The sequence below is a fragment of the Mus musculus genome, chromosome 7 (assembly GCF_000001635.26).
Source record: "Mus musculus strain C57BL/6J chromosome 7, GRCm38.p6 C57BL/6J".
NCBI classification, from domain to species: Eukaryota; Metazoa; Chordata; class Mammalia; order Rodentia; family Muridae; genus Mus; species Mus musculus.
Genome location: NC_000073.6, coordinates 90,910,104 through 90,928,470, shown reverse-complemented (window position 1 = coordinate 90,928,470; position 18,367 = coordinate 90,910,104). Strand labels below are relative to the sequence as shown.

At 36.6% G+C, this 18,367-nt stretch overlaps 1 protein-coding gene across 9 annotated transcripts in view; it reads right to left on the bottom strand.

Annotated features, from left to right (window-relative positions):
• Dlg2 (discs large MAGUK scaffold protein 2) overlaps window positions 1-18,367 on the bottom strand; it is a 1,973,059-nt gene that overhangs the window by 1,520,776 nt on the left and 433,916 nt on the right. For all 9 annotated transcript variants that reach the window (XM_006507776.4, XM_006507769.4, XM_006507767.4 and 6 more), the window contains one exon: window positions 12,937-13,011. In XM_006507776.4, the coding sequence (XP_006507839.1) occupies window positions 12,937-13,011 (75 nt within the window). The remainder of the gene's footprint in view (window positions 1-12,936; window positions 13,012-18,367) is intronic.

Here is an 18,367-nt window from a genome sequence, read left to right as displayed (position 1 = left end):
GCCATACCTGTATTTCATTGTATAAACCCAAATTGTAAAAGGGTGAATGCTTTTGTCCTGCATTCCCAAAAATAAATTTTGTCCCCTATGTGACATGTATCTAATAAGATACTTTAATTTTGTTCATTAACCACAGTTAAAAGGTAATTTGATCAAAAACTAAACATAAGTTTATATTAGTCTCTGCATGCTTCAGTAAAATCAGACCAACAAGCAATAAGCAAATATAGGAAGTTTTTGTTTTAAAAGGAATGATCAAGAATACTCACCCATCATGAAAATGATGAGAGTCCTTCATCTTTTTGTGGTTTGTTTATATGTTTGTTTGTTTTTATGAATTATGCCCCAACTGTTATGAGCAGAGCTTCGGGCCATTCATAGCTCTGAGTCTCATGGAATTTGGTGAACTGTTATTGTTGTTTTGTTCATTTCTATGCACAATGAATTATGTAATTGTCTGACCTGATTTTATTTTTAGCAGTTCAGTAATTCTTGGTAATCTTTATTACAAATGTGACACTACATTAGATGTTAAAAATATTCTCTGTCCTGGAGGTGCCCTTTGTGCTTACAAGAAACTAGACAGGCACATTTAACAGCGAGAGTGCCCTGCCAAATGAGGAAAGCCTGTGGTATGGTGAGATGGTACATGAGAGCTGTACAACAGCCAACTCAAAGCAGAGAGACACCACCTTGCAGTGATTTGTTCTGACAGCACTATCCACAGGTCGGAGAGAAACCCTTTCTTTCATTTTAAGCTCATCCTAGGAAGCTGCATTCATCTCCTCTAGACATTTAATCCTGCTATGCATCATACTAATGCTTCTACCATCTGGTCCCTTCCTCTCCCCACTTCTCGCTCTCAGCAGTCAGGCCCACTCACTGCAATTTCACATAGTAAATAGAAGACATCCCACTCAACATTTCCCACTGGCACATTCGAACTTACTTCTATATTCAAGTACCTCTCCGTACCCATCTGCACTTACATATCAGACACCAACCAGGACACAGTCCTTAGCTCTCATCTATTCCATCTTCTAAGGAGACTTTTGTTATTAATTAAACACATCTATTATATATGTAACCTCTTGTTTTCCATACTGCACATCAATGGTTTCCCACAGAGAGTAAGCTTTTATTAGTGCAAAATATATATAATGGTCATGTTTACTTACTCTTCAGCACTACCACCTTATTGAAACCGCTGTCCCGTGACCCCTTTGCTAAATCATCTACTGTGAATTTGTGCTTTACTTACTAGCTTTCTTGTCTTCTTCAACTTTTTGTCTAGAGACGTTTCAATAGATTCCGTACTCCCCCCTCTACTATTTTTAAAAGGAACCTGCATCAAAGCGCAGAATTCATCTGACAGCACACTTCCTCCTTTTACTTACTTGTGCAATCATCCCGTGTTTTGGAATATCTGTCCACAAACACCACACATTTGTTCATCTCTCTCGTTTTTCCACCACCAAGATAATTCACACCACAGCTATTTTTGTCCGGATTTCTGCAAAAATCTTTGCAAAAAGATTCTTTTATGTTTTTAAATGAGACCATCTACCACCTATGTTTTCATTTCCCACCTGTTCTTTATATAGCTGTCAGAACAATAACTTCAGAACTCCAACATATACTCACCCACTCCTCCCTGCTCAGTTTACAAACTGTAACACTTCAGTGAAGTTCTGAACATGCTTTGGCTTGTGTCTTCTACCACTGCCTATCCTTCCCACTCCCCATTAATCTTATTTTTTTTACTCCCATGGTGGTCTTCTGGTTTTTCAGAAATGCAACCTTCTGTAACACGTGTAAGTATATACTATTCATTCTGCCAAAATAGCTCTCTCCATTCTCTGCCCCCACCCCATCTCTCACCTCTCTCCCCACCCAGTTGATTTACTTTTTAAATATATGTTTAATTAGCATTCTGTTTAGATGTCTTTCTATACATCATTTTCTTTTCAAACATATTTGAATTGAATAGCAATTACCCCAGTTACTGATTTATCTTTACACGTACACTTACTTGTTCTATTTCTGCTTCCCCCATGAAGAAAGGAACAATGCCTGTTTTCTTCCACTTGAATTTACAGTATCTGGGCATAGTAAGTATATTGCAGACATACACCAAATTAATTAAGGATAAAAGGAGAAGAGATTGTTTTATGAATGAAATGAGATAGCCAGAAATTATAAGCTAGGTTTGTACAAACTAAATAATGTATGTTGTTATGATGAACTAGCTCTAGGATACAGCAATTCTGAAAACAAAAAACGGCAAACTCCCAGTCCTTCCGATGGTTCTTCTTTAGCTAGGTAGCTGTAAAGAGAATGCTTTGCTGTATCCTACAAAATTCCATATATCTTTATAAGGGGCTCATCTTATCCATGTGACTACCAAATATCTATTCAAGTCAACTATGGCAATTTCGGCTCATTTCGTCAACAGAGTAAGGTAATAAATGTCCCTAGACTGGAAACTGCAGGGACAAAATTGATGACTTTTAGACAACTCTAAAATCATGTGAGCTGTTCATATATTATCTACCATACTTTGCCTTCTTTAAAGGTGGAATGGAATTAACTGTATCATTTCTCTGAAAACTTCATTTTGGCAAAATACATTTAGAAAAACCATTCATTTAAAATAAATTTTCAGAATAAGGATTCCCACTAACAGAGGAAAACGGAATATGCAGTTTCAAACAGCCATGAATAGAATTTAAAAAAGAAATAAGCACAGTCCAATGACATCCAACTTGTCAGTGAGTGTATCCTGCTCACCCTACAGGCTTAAGAAATTCCCCAAACTGTGTAAGCAGCAGAGACGGAATCGTAGCCTCATTCTAAGTGACCACAGAATCCATGCTGCTTCTGATCTATATCAAATAGACCAACCAGAAGTGAAATCCAAGAATCCTGACTTTCTGGCTTCGTGACAGAGAACTATATTCTCTTCATAGCCCAGCTCTCATCCCAGATGCTGTGTGCTATCCTGATACATATGAGGCAGGAATAAATGAAATTCTCTGTCAGCTTCTCATGGGTTTCCTTCTAAACCTTGAGATTTCAGACAGTTATAAAACTTCCATCTATGTGTACCTTACAAAACCGCTTTTGGAAAAACATTTTGTACATGAAGTTTTAGCCCGGAATGCATTTTTCCTTCCAGGCTATAAATAGAGTACAGCTTTTAATGAAAATGCTGACACTACCTAAAGAACAATGGTGTGTGACCAAATTCATTGCAGAGGCAAACTGCTTCTCTGAACGTCTTTTAAGAAAGTGTTTTTATAGTATATATTTAATTAAGGCATGGATATTAGATTATGCAAAATATTTGCTTCACCAAAATGCAATTTAAAATAACTATCAAAATAAATTAGCACATTTACTTCCCATACGTTGAGAGGTTCATCCAATCCAGATACAAATAGCAGTAACTTCTTACTTAGGTGTTTGTTCAGAGGTGTTTGAATATACACGGATCAGCAAGTAAGGGTTTTCAAATATTTATATATAGTTTTCTTTATGGACATAGTGGAGTAGTAACCGTTTTGAGACATGAATATTTCCATATAATTTGAGTTTTTGATTAAATGAATGTGTTGTACTTAGCCTGGGGTGGGGGCTTTTATTACACAGCAAACATGGGATCACATTACATGCTGCCAGTTAGGACCTCCTGGAAGAACTGCAGCAATTAAAGTTCCATTGTAATGCCAAGCATCATTACAAGTTTACTGTGGGCCAGATTTTGTCCAAATATTTAGTACAATTCCACTGAGGCTAAAGGTAGTTGGAGACAGCGTCAAGAAGTTTGGCATTAACTCCCACTCTGTACTGGGAGTAGGAAGCTGCCTGTTGCTAGACCTGGCTTCCTGGAATAGTTTCACTTATCAGGAATGACTGAGGCTAAATCTAATGAGTCACGTTGGCACACAATTCAAAGGACAGCACAGAGAGAAGAGAAAGCAGGCCCAAGGAAGGCATATAAGGAGCTCCCATGTTAATTTTGTCCAGTTGAGTTGTTTAACATTACCTGGCTTTAACCCTTTTTAAATTTATAAGTTAGGTGCAACAATATCACAAAGATATATTCTTTATAAAAGTATGTGATCAGTATGTACCCTTTCCCAGGCCCTATGCTTGTACAATTTCGGCTTTGAGTGGGCTTACTCTTTGGAAGATTTGTCATTCATGTCTCTAGCTGGTCTGTGAATAGTCATCAATATGCAAATTGAAAGCTCTCCATGTGTCTGTGGATTTGCCCTGGAGATCTAACACCAGCAAACAAGAAAGCAGATAACAGTAAGAAAGTGATACACGGAGTGTTCTTAAGAGAGATGAGCTTTACATTCAGGATAGTGAATCTGCATCATCTTATATGTATGCTGTGTACTCCAAATCCAAACCAAACATGGGTCGGGAGGCTCTTTCAACAAGGGAGAGTGGAATTATTTCTTCCAAGATAGCTCTCTGGAACTTAAGTTGACAACACAAATATAACACTAGTTCTTAATTCAGAAAAGGCTTTCGGTATTATAGAAGTTATAAAAAATGACTATCAGGGGAAAAAAAAAACACCTTTATCCTGTTTGCAGGTTAACCCTTTTACATTTCCAAACTTTGTATTCTCAATTGTACTCTAGAGGCTTTGGGATGAATTGAAAGTAGACCAATTTGCCATATTTCATTACTCAGGTCTCTTTGAGAACCAGTAGAACTTAAACTATAGCCACATTGAGATATCTTCATTGCTGGTAATAATAACCCAACTTTCAAAATTAACCTGTAGTGTGTATTTACCAAAAACTAAGATTCATTCATATGTTATCTCCAATTTTGAAATAAAATTCTGAAATTGAAGTATGTGTTAATTGCTATGCTAACTTGATAAAGAGTCATAAAGCTAGTAAAAGATGTCAACAATCTTTTTGTTTGAGTCCACATCTCATTCCTTTATATCAACCCGCTCTCCTTTAGTAGTGGGTAAAGGTTTTGGTTGAGTAATTATTAAGCTTCATTTCAAATCCTCTGTAATGCCAACACATAATAGAATAACAGATAACAGAACGTTGCATGCTGCTGATAGTAAGTGATGGTATCAACCAAAGCTAACATTGCATGCACCATCAGGGTCCCTGTTCTAATACCATCTGTCTGTCCTCCAAGACCACTGCTGGCTAAAAGCATAAATTCAATTGAGCTCTGCAGAATGGATTGAGAACCTCCCTTGGAGTTTATCTATGTTTGAACCATACTTCCAGTTTGTCATAATTAACTGAAGAGTTTATAAGCTTTATGCTTCCTGCAAATGGAATGTACAGTTAGATAGCAGTTTTTTCTTAAACCTGAATAATGGGACCACTGACTGCACTTAGAAAACACAACAGTAATTATGATGTCTACTTGGAGAGTTTTATGTGTAATTTTAACTTGGAGAGTTTTATGTATAATTTTAGCTTTGCCTGTGTTGACTTGTGATCAATATTTGTGAATATTAGGTATAAGGAAGTAACATACCAATCCATACTACTGAAGAGTTGAAGAGCTTGAACTTGATTTTAGTATCTTATTCCTTTCTCACTTCTAGCTTTTTTTATACATGCTAATGCAACAAGTTTTATTGATGGCCTCCTATGAATTTTTGTGCATTTTCTTTATTAATATGTATCACACAATTAGCTAGGTAAATAATGGCTGTGACTATTAAAGATGTGCATAAATATGGTTGAAATAAGGTATTAATGAATCATAATGATCCAATACATGTGCCTTAAAAAACTAAGCAGAAAACGCAGTAAACACACCCATCACTAAAAAACCCAGTGTTATAGAAAAGATAAGAGTTTTTGAGTTAAATAGATTATATTGAAATCACCTTTCTCTCATTATACTTTCATGGCTTGGAGCAAACAAATAACTTGTGAGCATTAAAATTTTTATGATGTTGACATCAACACTACAGTGGTGGCTTCTCAATGATTGTTAGCTTATACCAAGTAGAAGGAGAGACATCAACTCAGTAGGAAAGAATGAAATCCACAAAGATATTCATACTTAACATCTTTTTCAAAAAAAGAGTCCCCAAGTTAATCCAGTGAGGAATGAATAGACTTTTTTTCAACAAGAAAAACTATGAACTTAAATATCTGCACATACCACATGCAAAAATGAGCTCCAAATTGATCGGAGGGAACAATGTGAGAGCTAAAGCTGTAAAATGCTGAGAAGAAAATATCAGAGATAGTCTCTGTGACCTTGAGTTACACATAGGTTCATTAAAATGGTGTTTTCAGGAGGTTATGTTAGGATTTGTTAAATTTTTTAAAAGTCATAGTCCAGATAACAGTGCCAATACATGGTTAAAGAATGAGGATACTTGAACAGAAAATATTACAATTATAAACCTGTTAGATGTTGGGCAGGACATAGGAGGAGTTTCATATTTCAATAACATAAAATAATTAGATATGGAGAAAGAATTTTATATAGATGTTTTTACAACTACAATAAAAATGGTTTTTAAGTAGATTAAAAGATATTCAACATTCTTAATTTTAGGTAAATTCAAACCAACTCTAAAGCAAAAAAATCTTATTATTATTATTTTTTTTGAGACAGGGTTTCTCTGTGTAGCCCTGGCTGTCCTGGAATTCACTCTGTAGAACAAGCTGGCCTCAAACTCAGAAATTCACCTGTCTCTGCCTCCCAAGTGCTGGGATTAAAGGCGTGTGCCACCATGCCTGGCATGCAAAAATCTTTTCAGATTATTATGTCTTCAATAAAATGGTAAGAAATAACAAGAATTGATAAGAATGTATAGAAAACAAAACACTCATATATTGTTCCTGAGAATATAAAATTATATAACTGCTTTTAAAAGCAGCTTGAACATTCTTTATAATACTATACATAAAGTCGCCATATGACCCAAAATATAATTTTGCAAATACCCAATAAAACAGAAAGCACATAACCACATAAAAACTCACAAAAGAATATTCATGCCATTACTCATGATGTTCAAAGATGCAAGCATTTCTTGTGTCTGTTGACTATAAATGGATTAAAAGAAGTATTATAACCGAATAGTTACACAGCAGCTAACAGACAACTATCCACCAATCAAGTAATAAAAGATAGATACTTGTAATGATATAAGGACCTTGAGAATATATGAAAGTTAAAGCAAGCAATTGCAAAAGGCTGCATATTACACAAGTCTATCTTTAGGAATGGCCTTGAATACGCAATTCTGGGAGGGGGAAAATAGATCCTTACTTCTGGGAGAAGAGAGACATTGGCCACAGAGTAACTACTAAGGGGGGTAGAGTTTCTCTGAGGGTCATGAACATATTCTAAAATTCATTAAGGTGAAACTTGTACAATTCTATGAATGAACAAAAGAATATCACTTAATTTTGCTTTTTACATGGATAAACTATATGCTCTACAGTAATTTGAAGAAAGTAAAGAATATGAATAAATAAGAAGAACATAAAATGTCCTAAACACTGTAACAGCTATACTGTAGGCTCAGATAAACTCAGAAGTTACTCATGAAAACACACAGAAAATATTTTTTTAACAGTCACATTCTTTTGAATTTTATCAAGTATATATAGGATGGCCAAAGGAAACATTTTGAAAAGACAGGTGATTGTGAGGTCCAAATATAAGTCAAATTGTGTAAAAAATAATTAGAATTAAAATATTTAGTAAGCATACAGAAGAAAGAAAGCTCAGAACATGGAGCTTCAACTTTGTTGAGCTTAGTTTTACGGTGAGCCTGCCTTTGATTTCCTCATGATTGGTGACCACCCTGCCTCTTAGCTTCAGATCCTGACACCTCTGGATTTGCTTACTTCCCTATAAGCTTTTATGCCTCCTATTCTCCTTGCTAGTTTTTATATGTGTTAGCTGAGAATGTCTTTGTATCATCTACCTGGACCGATGCCCCTCTCCATGAATGCCACTGAGCGTCTTTTCTGGGTATGTTTCAAAGCTCAGTGTAACAGAAACATTTTATGTGAGTACTTCAGGTCTCAGAAGTCTTTTAAACCCAGAGAGAAAACTAATATAAATCTAAAGTGAAATGACTGGTAAAGAAAGAAAATAGACTACCTATTCATCTATCCTATCTTCAACATAGTTTCTTGATGTCCAGCCCATGAGTACAGCAAAATTGACACCAGAGCTATCCACAGAGCTCCCATTTATTAAAGTGTATTGGACTTTTTCCTGAGATAATTCTCTTTCAGAGTCTCTTCCAAACCCATGACTGATGCCCATATGGCCAGATACACGCAGTGCTCACCAATTTAAGGTCCTCTATACTGCAATTTTCTGTAATTTTCCTAAAACTATGATCATCTGATAATGGCCTAACTTTTCACTCCATAAAGAGACTGTTTATAGTATCAAAACTGTGCCCTAAAAAATAAAAATTGTGCCCAGTTGTTGGAAAGGCAATATTCATCAAAGCCATTATGAGTCTAATTTCCCAGCAGAAGAGTTAGCCAGTGGTTCTGTCCTCATGGGAACTCTGAAAACTCCCAGAGAGCAGACACAATGTGATTTCCTGATGGCTATGTGTTTCTGAGAGCCTTGGGCTGGGTATGTGAGCTTTATGCAAAGTTAAGTGGCATCAATTGCACTGGAAATAAAAAGAAAACAGTGGACAAGAAAAATTTATAGCTTTTGTTGTTATACAATGAGGTACCAAATATATGTATTATTGGCATGTATTGTTTTCTGTCATCTATTGAGAAATCCAAGGATCTTTTATACCTCATAACATGTGCTAAATAAGAGAATAACCAAAATTTCATATACTGGGAGCATAATATTCTAATTTTCAAATACTTACATGAATTTTAAAAATTATGTAACAGACTTACTGCAATAAACATGAATAATATATAACAATATATAGACATGGCAGTATCTTTGATAAACTCCCTAGTAGCAGAGAACTTATTTTCAATCTATCTTTTAAAAATTCTTCTCTTAACATTACTTTTCAAGTTCCAGTAAATGACAGAAATGTGTAGATGTAATTTTTGTAGTCAGGTTACTACTGAGTACCTCTTACTCTTAGTTATTCTTGATTACTTGCTCTTGGTTAGTCCAATCACATATTACAGCCATGTAATGTCTAGGTAAAGTCAAATAACCAAAGTTTGACTGAGGGTAGTCCTCAATAAATTGAAGTACATGTACAGGCTATAGCCATAACATGCAGTCTATAAAAATGCCTTAAAATGCCACCCAACTTCCTTGAAATTGGTTAAGTTCAATGTTCTTGAATGTCACGTGCTAAGAGCTACTCTCTAGCCAAGTTCATCTTTTGATGAACTGTTCACCTGTCTTCACCTAGGCCCCAGAATGCATGGACATTTTCTCAACTGCTTAAAAGTAACAGAGAGTCATAACCACTGATATCTTACTCATGACCATACAAAGTAACAGGGTATTCCACCAGTTAAACTGTGGGGTAAGAAAGAGTTTAGCTCTAGTGCCCACTCTAACCATATATGTACTCACACATGAGAGATAAATCACCATGCTCCTCACTAGCAAACATTGTAGTTATTCTAGTAGTATAAGTGAAACTATTGCATATACACATATGTAGATTCACACAATTCCACATAAAGTAAGGGGAAATTACGAAAGGGGATAACATTTGAAAAGCAAATAAAGAAAATAGCTAATAAAAAATAAATAAAATTCAATTACAATCACTGCAGAATAGAACCCAAAAAATCACAAGTACAACAGATAATGAATATAATAGAGAATCAACTGCACCCAAAGAAATGTATAAAGATAATAGAGTCTATTCATTTATTATGTAAGAATGTATTAATTTATTTATAACTTGGTTCAGTCTCAGAGGGTTTGAGACAGTTAAGACATCTTCTTAAAAACATGAAGTTATGAATTTCACTTTTTCCTCAGAGATAACAAAATGAAAATTAATGCCAAAACTGTTTTACCTACTTGCAGATTTTGTTATATAACTGTGTGAGCTTATGACATAGTTAGATTCATATTTTTGACTATCATAAAACATATCATTATCAAGTTCATCTTTGGTGATTTTTTTATACATCTAACTTTTGCAAAGAATTAGATCACTGAAATTAATAGACTTATAAAATTTTAAATCTTAGCTTTTGGAAATGTCTGTCTGAGACTTAAAGCACGAACTTTGGTGAATGGGATTGGAGACTAATAAGTATTGCTGATGACATTTTTCTTTTGGAAGTAAATATAAAAACAGTCAAACCCCTAATAAATATATACAGCCAATAATTTGAGGGGAAAGATTTGAACAGAAACTTAGGGCTGTCTATTAATCATTAGAACCTTTTCACAGTCAGATTTCTGAAGATGTAAGAACTTAGAATGGCCAGTTCCAAGAGGATCACAAAATACTTCCTGAAATGTTCATTCATGTGAGTCAATAGCAATACACTCCTGTCTATCCTTAAGACAAATAATAGATTCTCAGAAGCAAGAATCCATCTATCTCCATTGGTATTAGTAACTGCTGGTATTAGTATCCTTAGGATAAATAATAGATTCTCAAAAACAAAAATCCATCTATCTCTGCTGGTTTTAGTATATGCCAGGGAAATGGGTAGAGCAGGCTCAAACACTCCAATAGTGCTCGTTGAAAGGCTACCTCTGTGGTTGGGGGAGTTACCTGCAGAGAAACAAATCATTATGTACTGCATTGGTCTTCCGGTGGTACCTTCCTCACTAGGGAATATGATTACTTGTAAATAATGATAGGGAAAATTCATCAAGCCAGCATCTCTCAATCCCAAAGCAGAAGCCACATTTAGTTTCTAAGGCTTCTTTGTGGACACAGATAGGAACTAGATTTTAGTGTCAACAAGACTGGCTCATGATCTACAGAAAGCATCTTAAAATGTAGTCATCTATTTATTCCTTAAGTTCCTACATTAGGAAGACCTAATCTGGAATTCTCTGGCTCCTAAGAGCATGAATGAAGAAGAAAAACTATTTTCAGTAGCCCCAAAGACCATATTCTAACAATATGTTGCCAGGGTTCCCTTACTTTGGATTACAGATAAAAAAAATCTTATCGGTGTTACACACGGGTGTATCTGATAGAGCAGGGACACTACTTTATTAAAGAGTATAAGAAAGTGGAAACAACTTAGTTCATGATTATATCATCATAAATTTGCATACTAATTACTATTTTTTTCTAGTCCAAAGGTAAATTTCTCAAAGCACATATTTTGTGTGATGAACTCTGTGGGAGGAAATAGACAAAAAGTCCCATCTGATGTCAAATACTTCTGATTTCAATAACAGTCCAAGTGTAAAACACCAGTAACGCAGTAGAGAAGTCATCTGTAAGTTATTTTGATTCCAGAATGAAAACTCAACCCCAAATGGCCAGATAGCAGGACTATTCCTCTTTGTAAAGAAATATTTGAGTGAAAAAAAAAAGCTTACCAAAGCTCACATTCAAATACACACTTACTAAAGATACCAGCTAACAGCATACTAAAGATTCAGATCAGGGCCCTTCTGTAAAAATGGACTTACTTAGGAATTTGTACATTAGGAGCCTGAAAAGCATGTAGTCTCCTTGAATAAACAGACATATGAATCAGTACCTGTAAGATAATGTCATTGAGGACACAATAAAAGGAGTGACTGATGAAGAACTAAAACTATTAAAACTCATCTTCTCCCTGGCAGCAGCAGAGTCCCTATGCACACACTCCCCTCTGGCCATCTGCTTGCAAAAATGCGACATTTTTATTTTTTCAGCCTCTGGCAAGTCTAGACTGCTTCTGCACAGCAGGAATCCCTCCAAAATTTAGCTTTATCATCTCCTTGACTAAAGGTGATCCCATCTTCCCTTCTTCCCTGATACTAACAAAGGCAAGGAAGGAAGAGTCCTTTACATGATCTCAAGGAAAATTAACCTCCCCCAATTGTACTTTCCAACACCACAAAAGGCCCGTCATGGCAGTCAAGAGGCCCCTTTGCACAGCTTGTTTTTCAACAATAGATGCAAGTATTTAGTTGACTCCGTACATCACTTCTAGATCTCCTATAGAGAGGGTTAAATGAGAGCAATGCTGCAAAGTGGCTTTCTGATTTCTTGTCCATGTCACACACATTATTTCATGCCCGGCAAAGTGTTAGCTATAGCAAAGATAATTCCCAGAGGTGCCACTGTCATCTCTATCAGGCAAGGCATGGGTAAGAGACTATCATACAAATCAGTCTCTTTCTTTCATTTACTTCACTGCACAATGTAATAGAGTAAGCACAGGAAAAGAGAGTTAGGGTATCTGGCATCTCTTGCCAGCTCTGCAATTGATGTGCTATTCTTGCTCCCTGTGTGGTTAAGTCTTCTATCTGCAACCCAAGGATAATAGCATAGTACCTGCTTAGTTCACAGGCACTTGAATAATTCTCAGATAGTAGAGTCCACACAAATGCAGAGTCTATTATTACTCCAGGAAGACTTGGAATTTGCAAGTCCATTTACTCATCACGATTAAGCAGTCAACAAAACAATGATAAAATAAAAGCCTCTTCTCCAATGCATCTCAAGATCAAATAGTGCTGGATATGCAACTATTTGGAAAAACACATGTGCAAACATATTCATTTTAATGACCATGCAAACCTAACTCATCAATAACTCATTTAGAGAGGTACTTTGCAAGTTTCCTGACTCAAAATAGATTCCCTAATCGTGGTGACTTTATAATATACTGCTGTCTGAAAAGGCATTTTTTTTCTTATCAAAATGTTTTCCCTACTCTAAAGTTTTAAACCATATTCTAGCTCATTCCAGAAGGTTATTCTAGAATAAAACAACATCTCTCTTTTATTGTAATCAGTCTTGAAGTAACTTACAGTACAGTGGTGGACAGGCATCCAGGTAGGGGCTTCCACTGAACAGTTCTGGGCTGGGCATTTGCCTTGGTTTTGCTAGAAATAAGTAAAAACTGGATTATTTTGCATATATTACATAAATAGACACATTAGGTAGCACATTTATAATCATTAAGCTGATTACCATAATTAGAAGTATTGAAGAAACTTCTAAGGCTAATTTTTAGTGCAGTCTTACAGAAAACGACATCTATATTTCTATTCTTATTAAGACATAGGGAAATATCCTGTGTTTTGCTTCATTACTTTGGGAACTAGGAATTTAGCACCATGCTTACTTAGCAGTTGCCCTTCTAGACCCCAACAGGAACCGTAAGAACACTCTGGCACTCCTGATGTAGAACTATTCTGCTTATTTATTTATTTATTTATTTATTTATTTATTTGGTATTTATTTCATTTATATTTCCAATGCTATCCCAAAACTCCCCCACACGCTCCCCCACCCACCCACTCCCACTTCTTGACCCTATTGTTCCCCTGTACTGAGGCATATAAAGTTTGCACGACCAATGGGCCTCTCTTTCCAGTGATGGCCTACTAGGCCATCTTTTGATACATATGCAGCTAGAGTCAAGAGCTCCGGGGTACTGGTTAGTTCATATTGTTGTTCCACCTATAGGGTTGCAGAACCCTTTAGCTCCTTGGGTACTTTCTCTAGCTCCTCCATTGGGGGCCCTGTGATCCATCCAATAGCTGACTGTGAGCATCCACTTCTGTGTTTGCCAGGCCCTGGCATAGCCTCACAAGAGACAGCTATATCTGGGTCCTTTCAGCAAAATCTTGCTAGTGTATGCAATGGTGTCAGCATTTGGAAGCTGATTATGGGATGGATCCCCGGATATGGTAGTCTCTAGATGGTCCATCTTTTCGTCACAGCTCCAAACTTTGTCTCTGTAAATCCTTCCATGTGTGTATCAACAGGCTCTGTGCCCTCTTATCTTTGGAGAGGAGGCAGAGAAAGATTCACCTGTAACCCCTTCCTCAATAGAAGCTAGCAGAGGGATTCTCTCTACGGTGTTTCATAGAACTCAAGAATTTAGGGGTGAATAGTTTATATTATAGATAATATTTATCTATTTTTTATTATTTTTTATTTATATACTATCTTCCTTGCCTCATTAGAGGCAGAACTTCAGCAAAGTGAAAGAATTTGCTCAAAGAACCAGCAGTCTGATATTTTAAACCATTTCTAAGACTCTTTTTCCTGTTTAAGCAATTTATCTCTAATTAACATTTTCATACTTTAATCCTGTAAACTGTCGTTCTAATTGCCCTTTTAAGAAGAAATCAAGTGGCCCTTTAAATAGTGACAGTACTATGTCAGTCTGCAATCATGCTTAGTCCCAAGAGGAGTGGGGTTCTAATAGAACATCTTGTATTTCTCTCCTTGTATACTTGATGTGAAGAAATAGACAGTCTGTAATGTTAATAACTATTATAAAACCACAGATATGATTTATTAAGCCATTTAATTTTCATGGATTGGTTTGGATCTATTAGATAATTATTAGTAACCACAACGAATAAAATTTATATCAATAGAAATTATGATGTGATTATACAGGGCAGACATCAGAGTCTGAAAGAAGCTAATCAACTCACCAAAGCGACACCCTGCTAGGAAAGAGGATACTGAGAATCTGACTCATTGCTGCCCATGTATGCTCCTTCTTCTACAAGAAGCCGCTTCTGCTGGTTTTGGTTGGTTTGTTTGTTTCTTTGTTTTGTTTTGTTTTATTAGGTATTTATTTCAGTTACATTTCCAATGCTATCCCAAAAGTCCCCCACATGCTCCCCCACCCACTCTCCCACCCTCCCACTCCCACTTCTTGGCCCTGGCGTTGCCCTGTACTGAGGCATACAAAGTTTGCACGACCAATGGGCCTTTCTTTCCACTGATGGCCAACTAGGCCATCTTCTGATACATATGCAGCTAGAGATACAAGCTCCGGGGGGTGCTATCTGTTCCATTAGGCTAGCGGAATGTTATCATACAATCTGATTTGATTTTATCAACCACACTGGCGTTTCTGATTTAGCTGAATGAAAAGCTGCATTACTGATTTCTATGCTCTTATAATGCAAATATTTGAGCATGTATGTCTCAGTGAATTTTTTTAAATTTCCAAGCAATCTTTATTGAGGTGATTTACTTTCAAGGCAGCAGTAAGCTCTGAAATTCTGTATGAGTGATTTTGGATAAAGTCACTATAAAAATGAATTCATATCATCAATCTCTATGTTCAGTTATGCTCAGTTTTCTTGTTTAAATCAAAACATAATGTGTAGAGCTATCACAGCCCACAAGGCACACTGTTTAATTTTCAGATGACCATAGTTTTATGCTAAGGTAGGCCATGTGCTTACTCTCATTAGTTGTTCTTGGTAGTCAAGTGTGTAAAACAAGGTTATTAGCATGACTAATTAGCAGGAACATTATCAGTGATGAATACTAATTCACTTCACATAACTAAAGATAGATACTAAAAAACAAATTCCACTTTTGATTTATGCTAGATAAATAAATAATAAGTGTGTGTGTGTGTGTGTGTGTGTGTGTGTGTGTGTGTGTGTAAGTTTAAGGTTTTGAAATAAGAGTATTACTGTGATGGTTTATATATGCTTGGCCCACAGAGTGGCACTATTTGGAGTTGTGGCCTTGTTGAAGTGGGTGTGTCACTATGGGCACAGGCTTTAAGACCCTACTCCTAGCTGCCTGCCAGTCAGTCTTCTACTAGCAGCCTTCAGATGAAGATGTAGAACTCTCAGCTCCTCCTGTGCCATGCCTGCCTGGATGCTGCCATGTTCCCACCTTAATGACACTGGACTGAACATCTGAACTTGTAACCCAATTAAATGTTGTCCTTTATAAGACTTGCCTTGGTCCTGCTGTCTATTCACAGCAGTAAAACCCTAACTAAGACAATTACTAAAATGCTATTTATTGAGCTAGCAAGAAGCTCAGCCTCCATGAGGGTACCAAAACTGGAGTGGAGGAGTCTCTGCCTAAAGCTCTAGCCTGACTGTGTCATGCTTTCCACAGCAGAGCTGCTTTGTCTGTCCTCAGTGGGAGAGGATGCACCTAATCCTGTAGAGACTTGATATGGAGAGATGGTACCCTCAATGGGAGGTCTACCCTCTAACAGGAGAAGGGAGGAAGAGTGGAGGCAGAGACTTTGTGAAGGGGTGGAACAGCAGTGTGGCAGCACTTAGGAAGGAAGGAAGGAAGGAAGGAAGGAAGGAAGGAAGGAAGGGAAGGGAAGGGAAGGGAAGGGAAGGGAAGGGAAGGGAAGGGAAGGGAAGGGAAGGGAAGGGAAGGGAAGGGAAGGGAAGGGAAGGGAAGGGAAGGGAATTGATTCAGGGGTTAAAGCAATTGCTGTACAAGCCAGACGATCTGTACTGGGTTTTGTTTTATTTATTTATTTATTTATTTATTTATTTATTTTGATTTTTGTTTTTTTAAGGAGGTTTTATTGATTCTTTGAAAATTAATAAAATATAATGAATTTTGATCATATTTACTGTTCTCTCTCTTTTTTAAATTACGTATTTTCCTCAATTACATTTCCAATGCTATCCCAAAAGTCTCCCACACCCCCCCCCTACTCCCCTACCCACCCATTCCCATTTTTTGGCCCTGGCATTCCCCTGTACTGGGGCATATAAAGTTTGCCTGTCCAGTGGGCCTCTCTTTCCAGTGATGGCGGACTAGTCCATCTTTTGATACATATGCAGATAGAGAAAGTATACAAGGAGCTAAAGAGATCTCCAACCCTGTTCTCTCATCTAACTCCTTTCAGACTTATCTCTATCTCCCTATCCACCCAACTGCATGTTCTCTTTGATTTTGAGTGAGACAGGGGTGGGGGGAGAATAGCAGTTTGGTTTTTAAACCCATCAAGTCCAATTGTTGTTGCCAAAATACTCTTAACTTCTCTGACCATCCACTGGAATGTGGTCAGCCTATCACCTTTATTGAAAGCTATCTCGTCTTCTGCCAGAAGCCATCTTGAAGAACAAGGATGGAACTCTGTCTACAGCTCTCCCTGCTCCATGTGGGAATTTTGTTTGGCTAAAGCTTGCACAGGTGTTGTTCATGCTGTCAAAATTCCTGACTACATGTATACAACTTCTCTGCTGTATCCAAAGGATGCTTCTGCCTTCTAGTTCTCTACCAACTATTAAACCTGAACCTTCCCTCTGAGACAGTTCTCAGGCCTTGGAGAGAAGGGTATGTGAGCTCATCTTTTATATACTTATTGTATGTCTTTGTGAAGTATATAGCAAAAAGAAAAAAAAGGAAAATCCAGGAAACACATGAGTTATGTGAGCAATATAATTACTCAAAAATATGATAGGTAGAATTGATTAAAGTATCTTTTTCCAAACCCCATTCATCCAATAGTGTAAATCTACCAAGGGGTGCACTCTCTACTGAGAGCCCCTATCATTCTAGTCTACTATAAGGTTATTTAGAATAGGGTTATGCCAATAGTACATTAATGCCAATAGTATATTATTCTCTTATATTAGAGTAATTTAAAAAGAAAAGAAAAGAAAAACACTACTGAAGAGCTGATTGTCTAATAGAGCCTTCTACTTCAGTGTGGTTGTTGAAAATCCAGCCCCATATTGTATCTGTCAGTTCACTGGACCCTCAGAGAAACAGATATAACAACAGTTAAGGGAACTGCCACCAGAAATTAAGATAGAATGGAATTTTAAGAATTTCCTCTTCATGTTTTAAGAGTTTTCATCTCATTTGTACACTTACTATGCACTGTTAGTATGCCATGTTATCAAGTGGATTCTACTTTCCATATTTCTAGCCCTTAAAACAATATGAACAGATGGCAGAAGAACACCCTCTGATTAGCTTACCTGCTAAGCAAAAAATAGTGTAGCAAGATTTTTTTTTAGAGCCTGACCAGCCTACAAACAAAGATCTGAAGTCAAAGTTAATAACAAAGTAGCCTACAAATGAACTTGCCCCTTCCTTTCCATTCATCCACCTACAGGTTTAAACCTGTAAATTGAGATCCAGGGATCAGCAATACTGACCCTGAATAATATGTCTTTAGAAGAAAACTATCAGAATGATTTGTTTTTTTACAGTACAATAGAAAATGTAGGTTGAAGTCTCTCAGTCTCTTGCTCCTTGACTGTACTTTTCTGACTTCAACATCTATCATATACCTTTCTACTATGTACCAATCCAGCATTCTTTCTAATGTAGCAAAAGCTGACAGATTTTTTTCAGAAAAGATAGACATATGTTTTAAAAGATAATCTGCACATTATAAAGCCCAATGTGTACCAAATATGTGTCTAAATAACAATTTTTCCACTAATTATGAGGCTAAAATAGACTGAGAAGTCAATGTATATT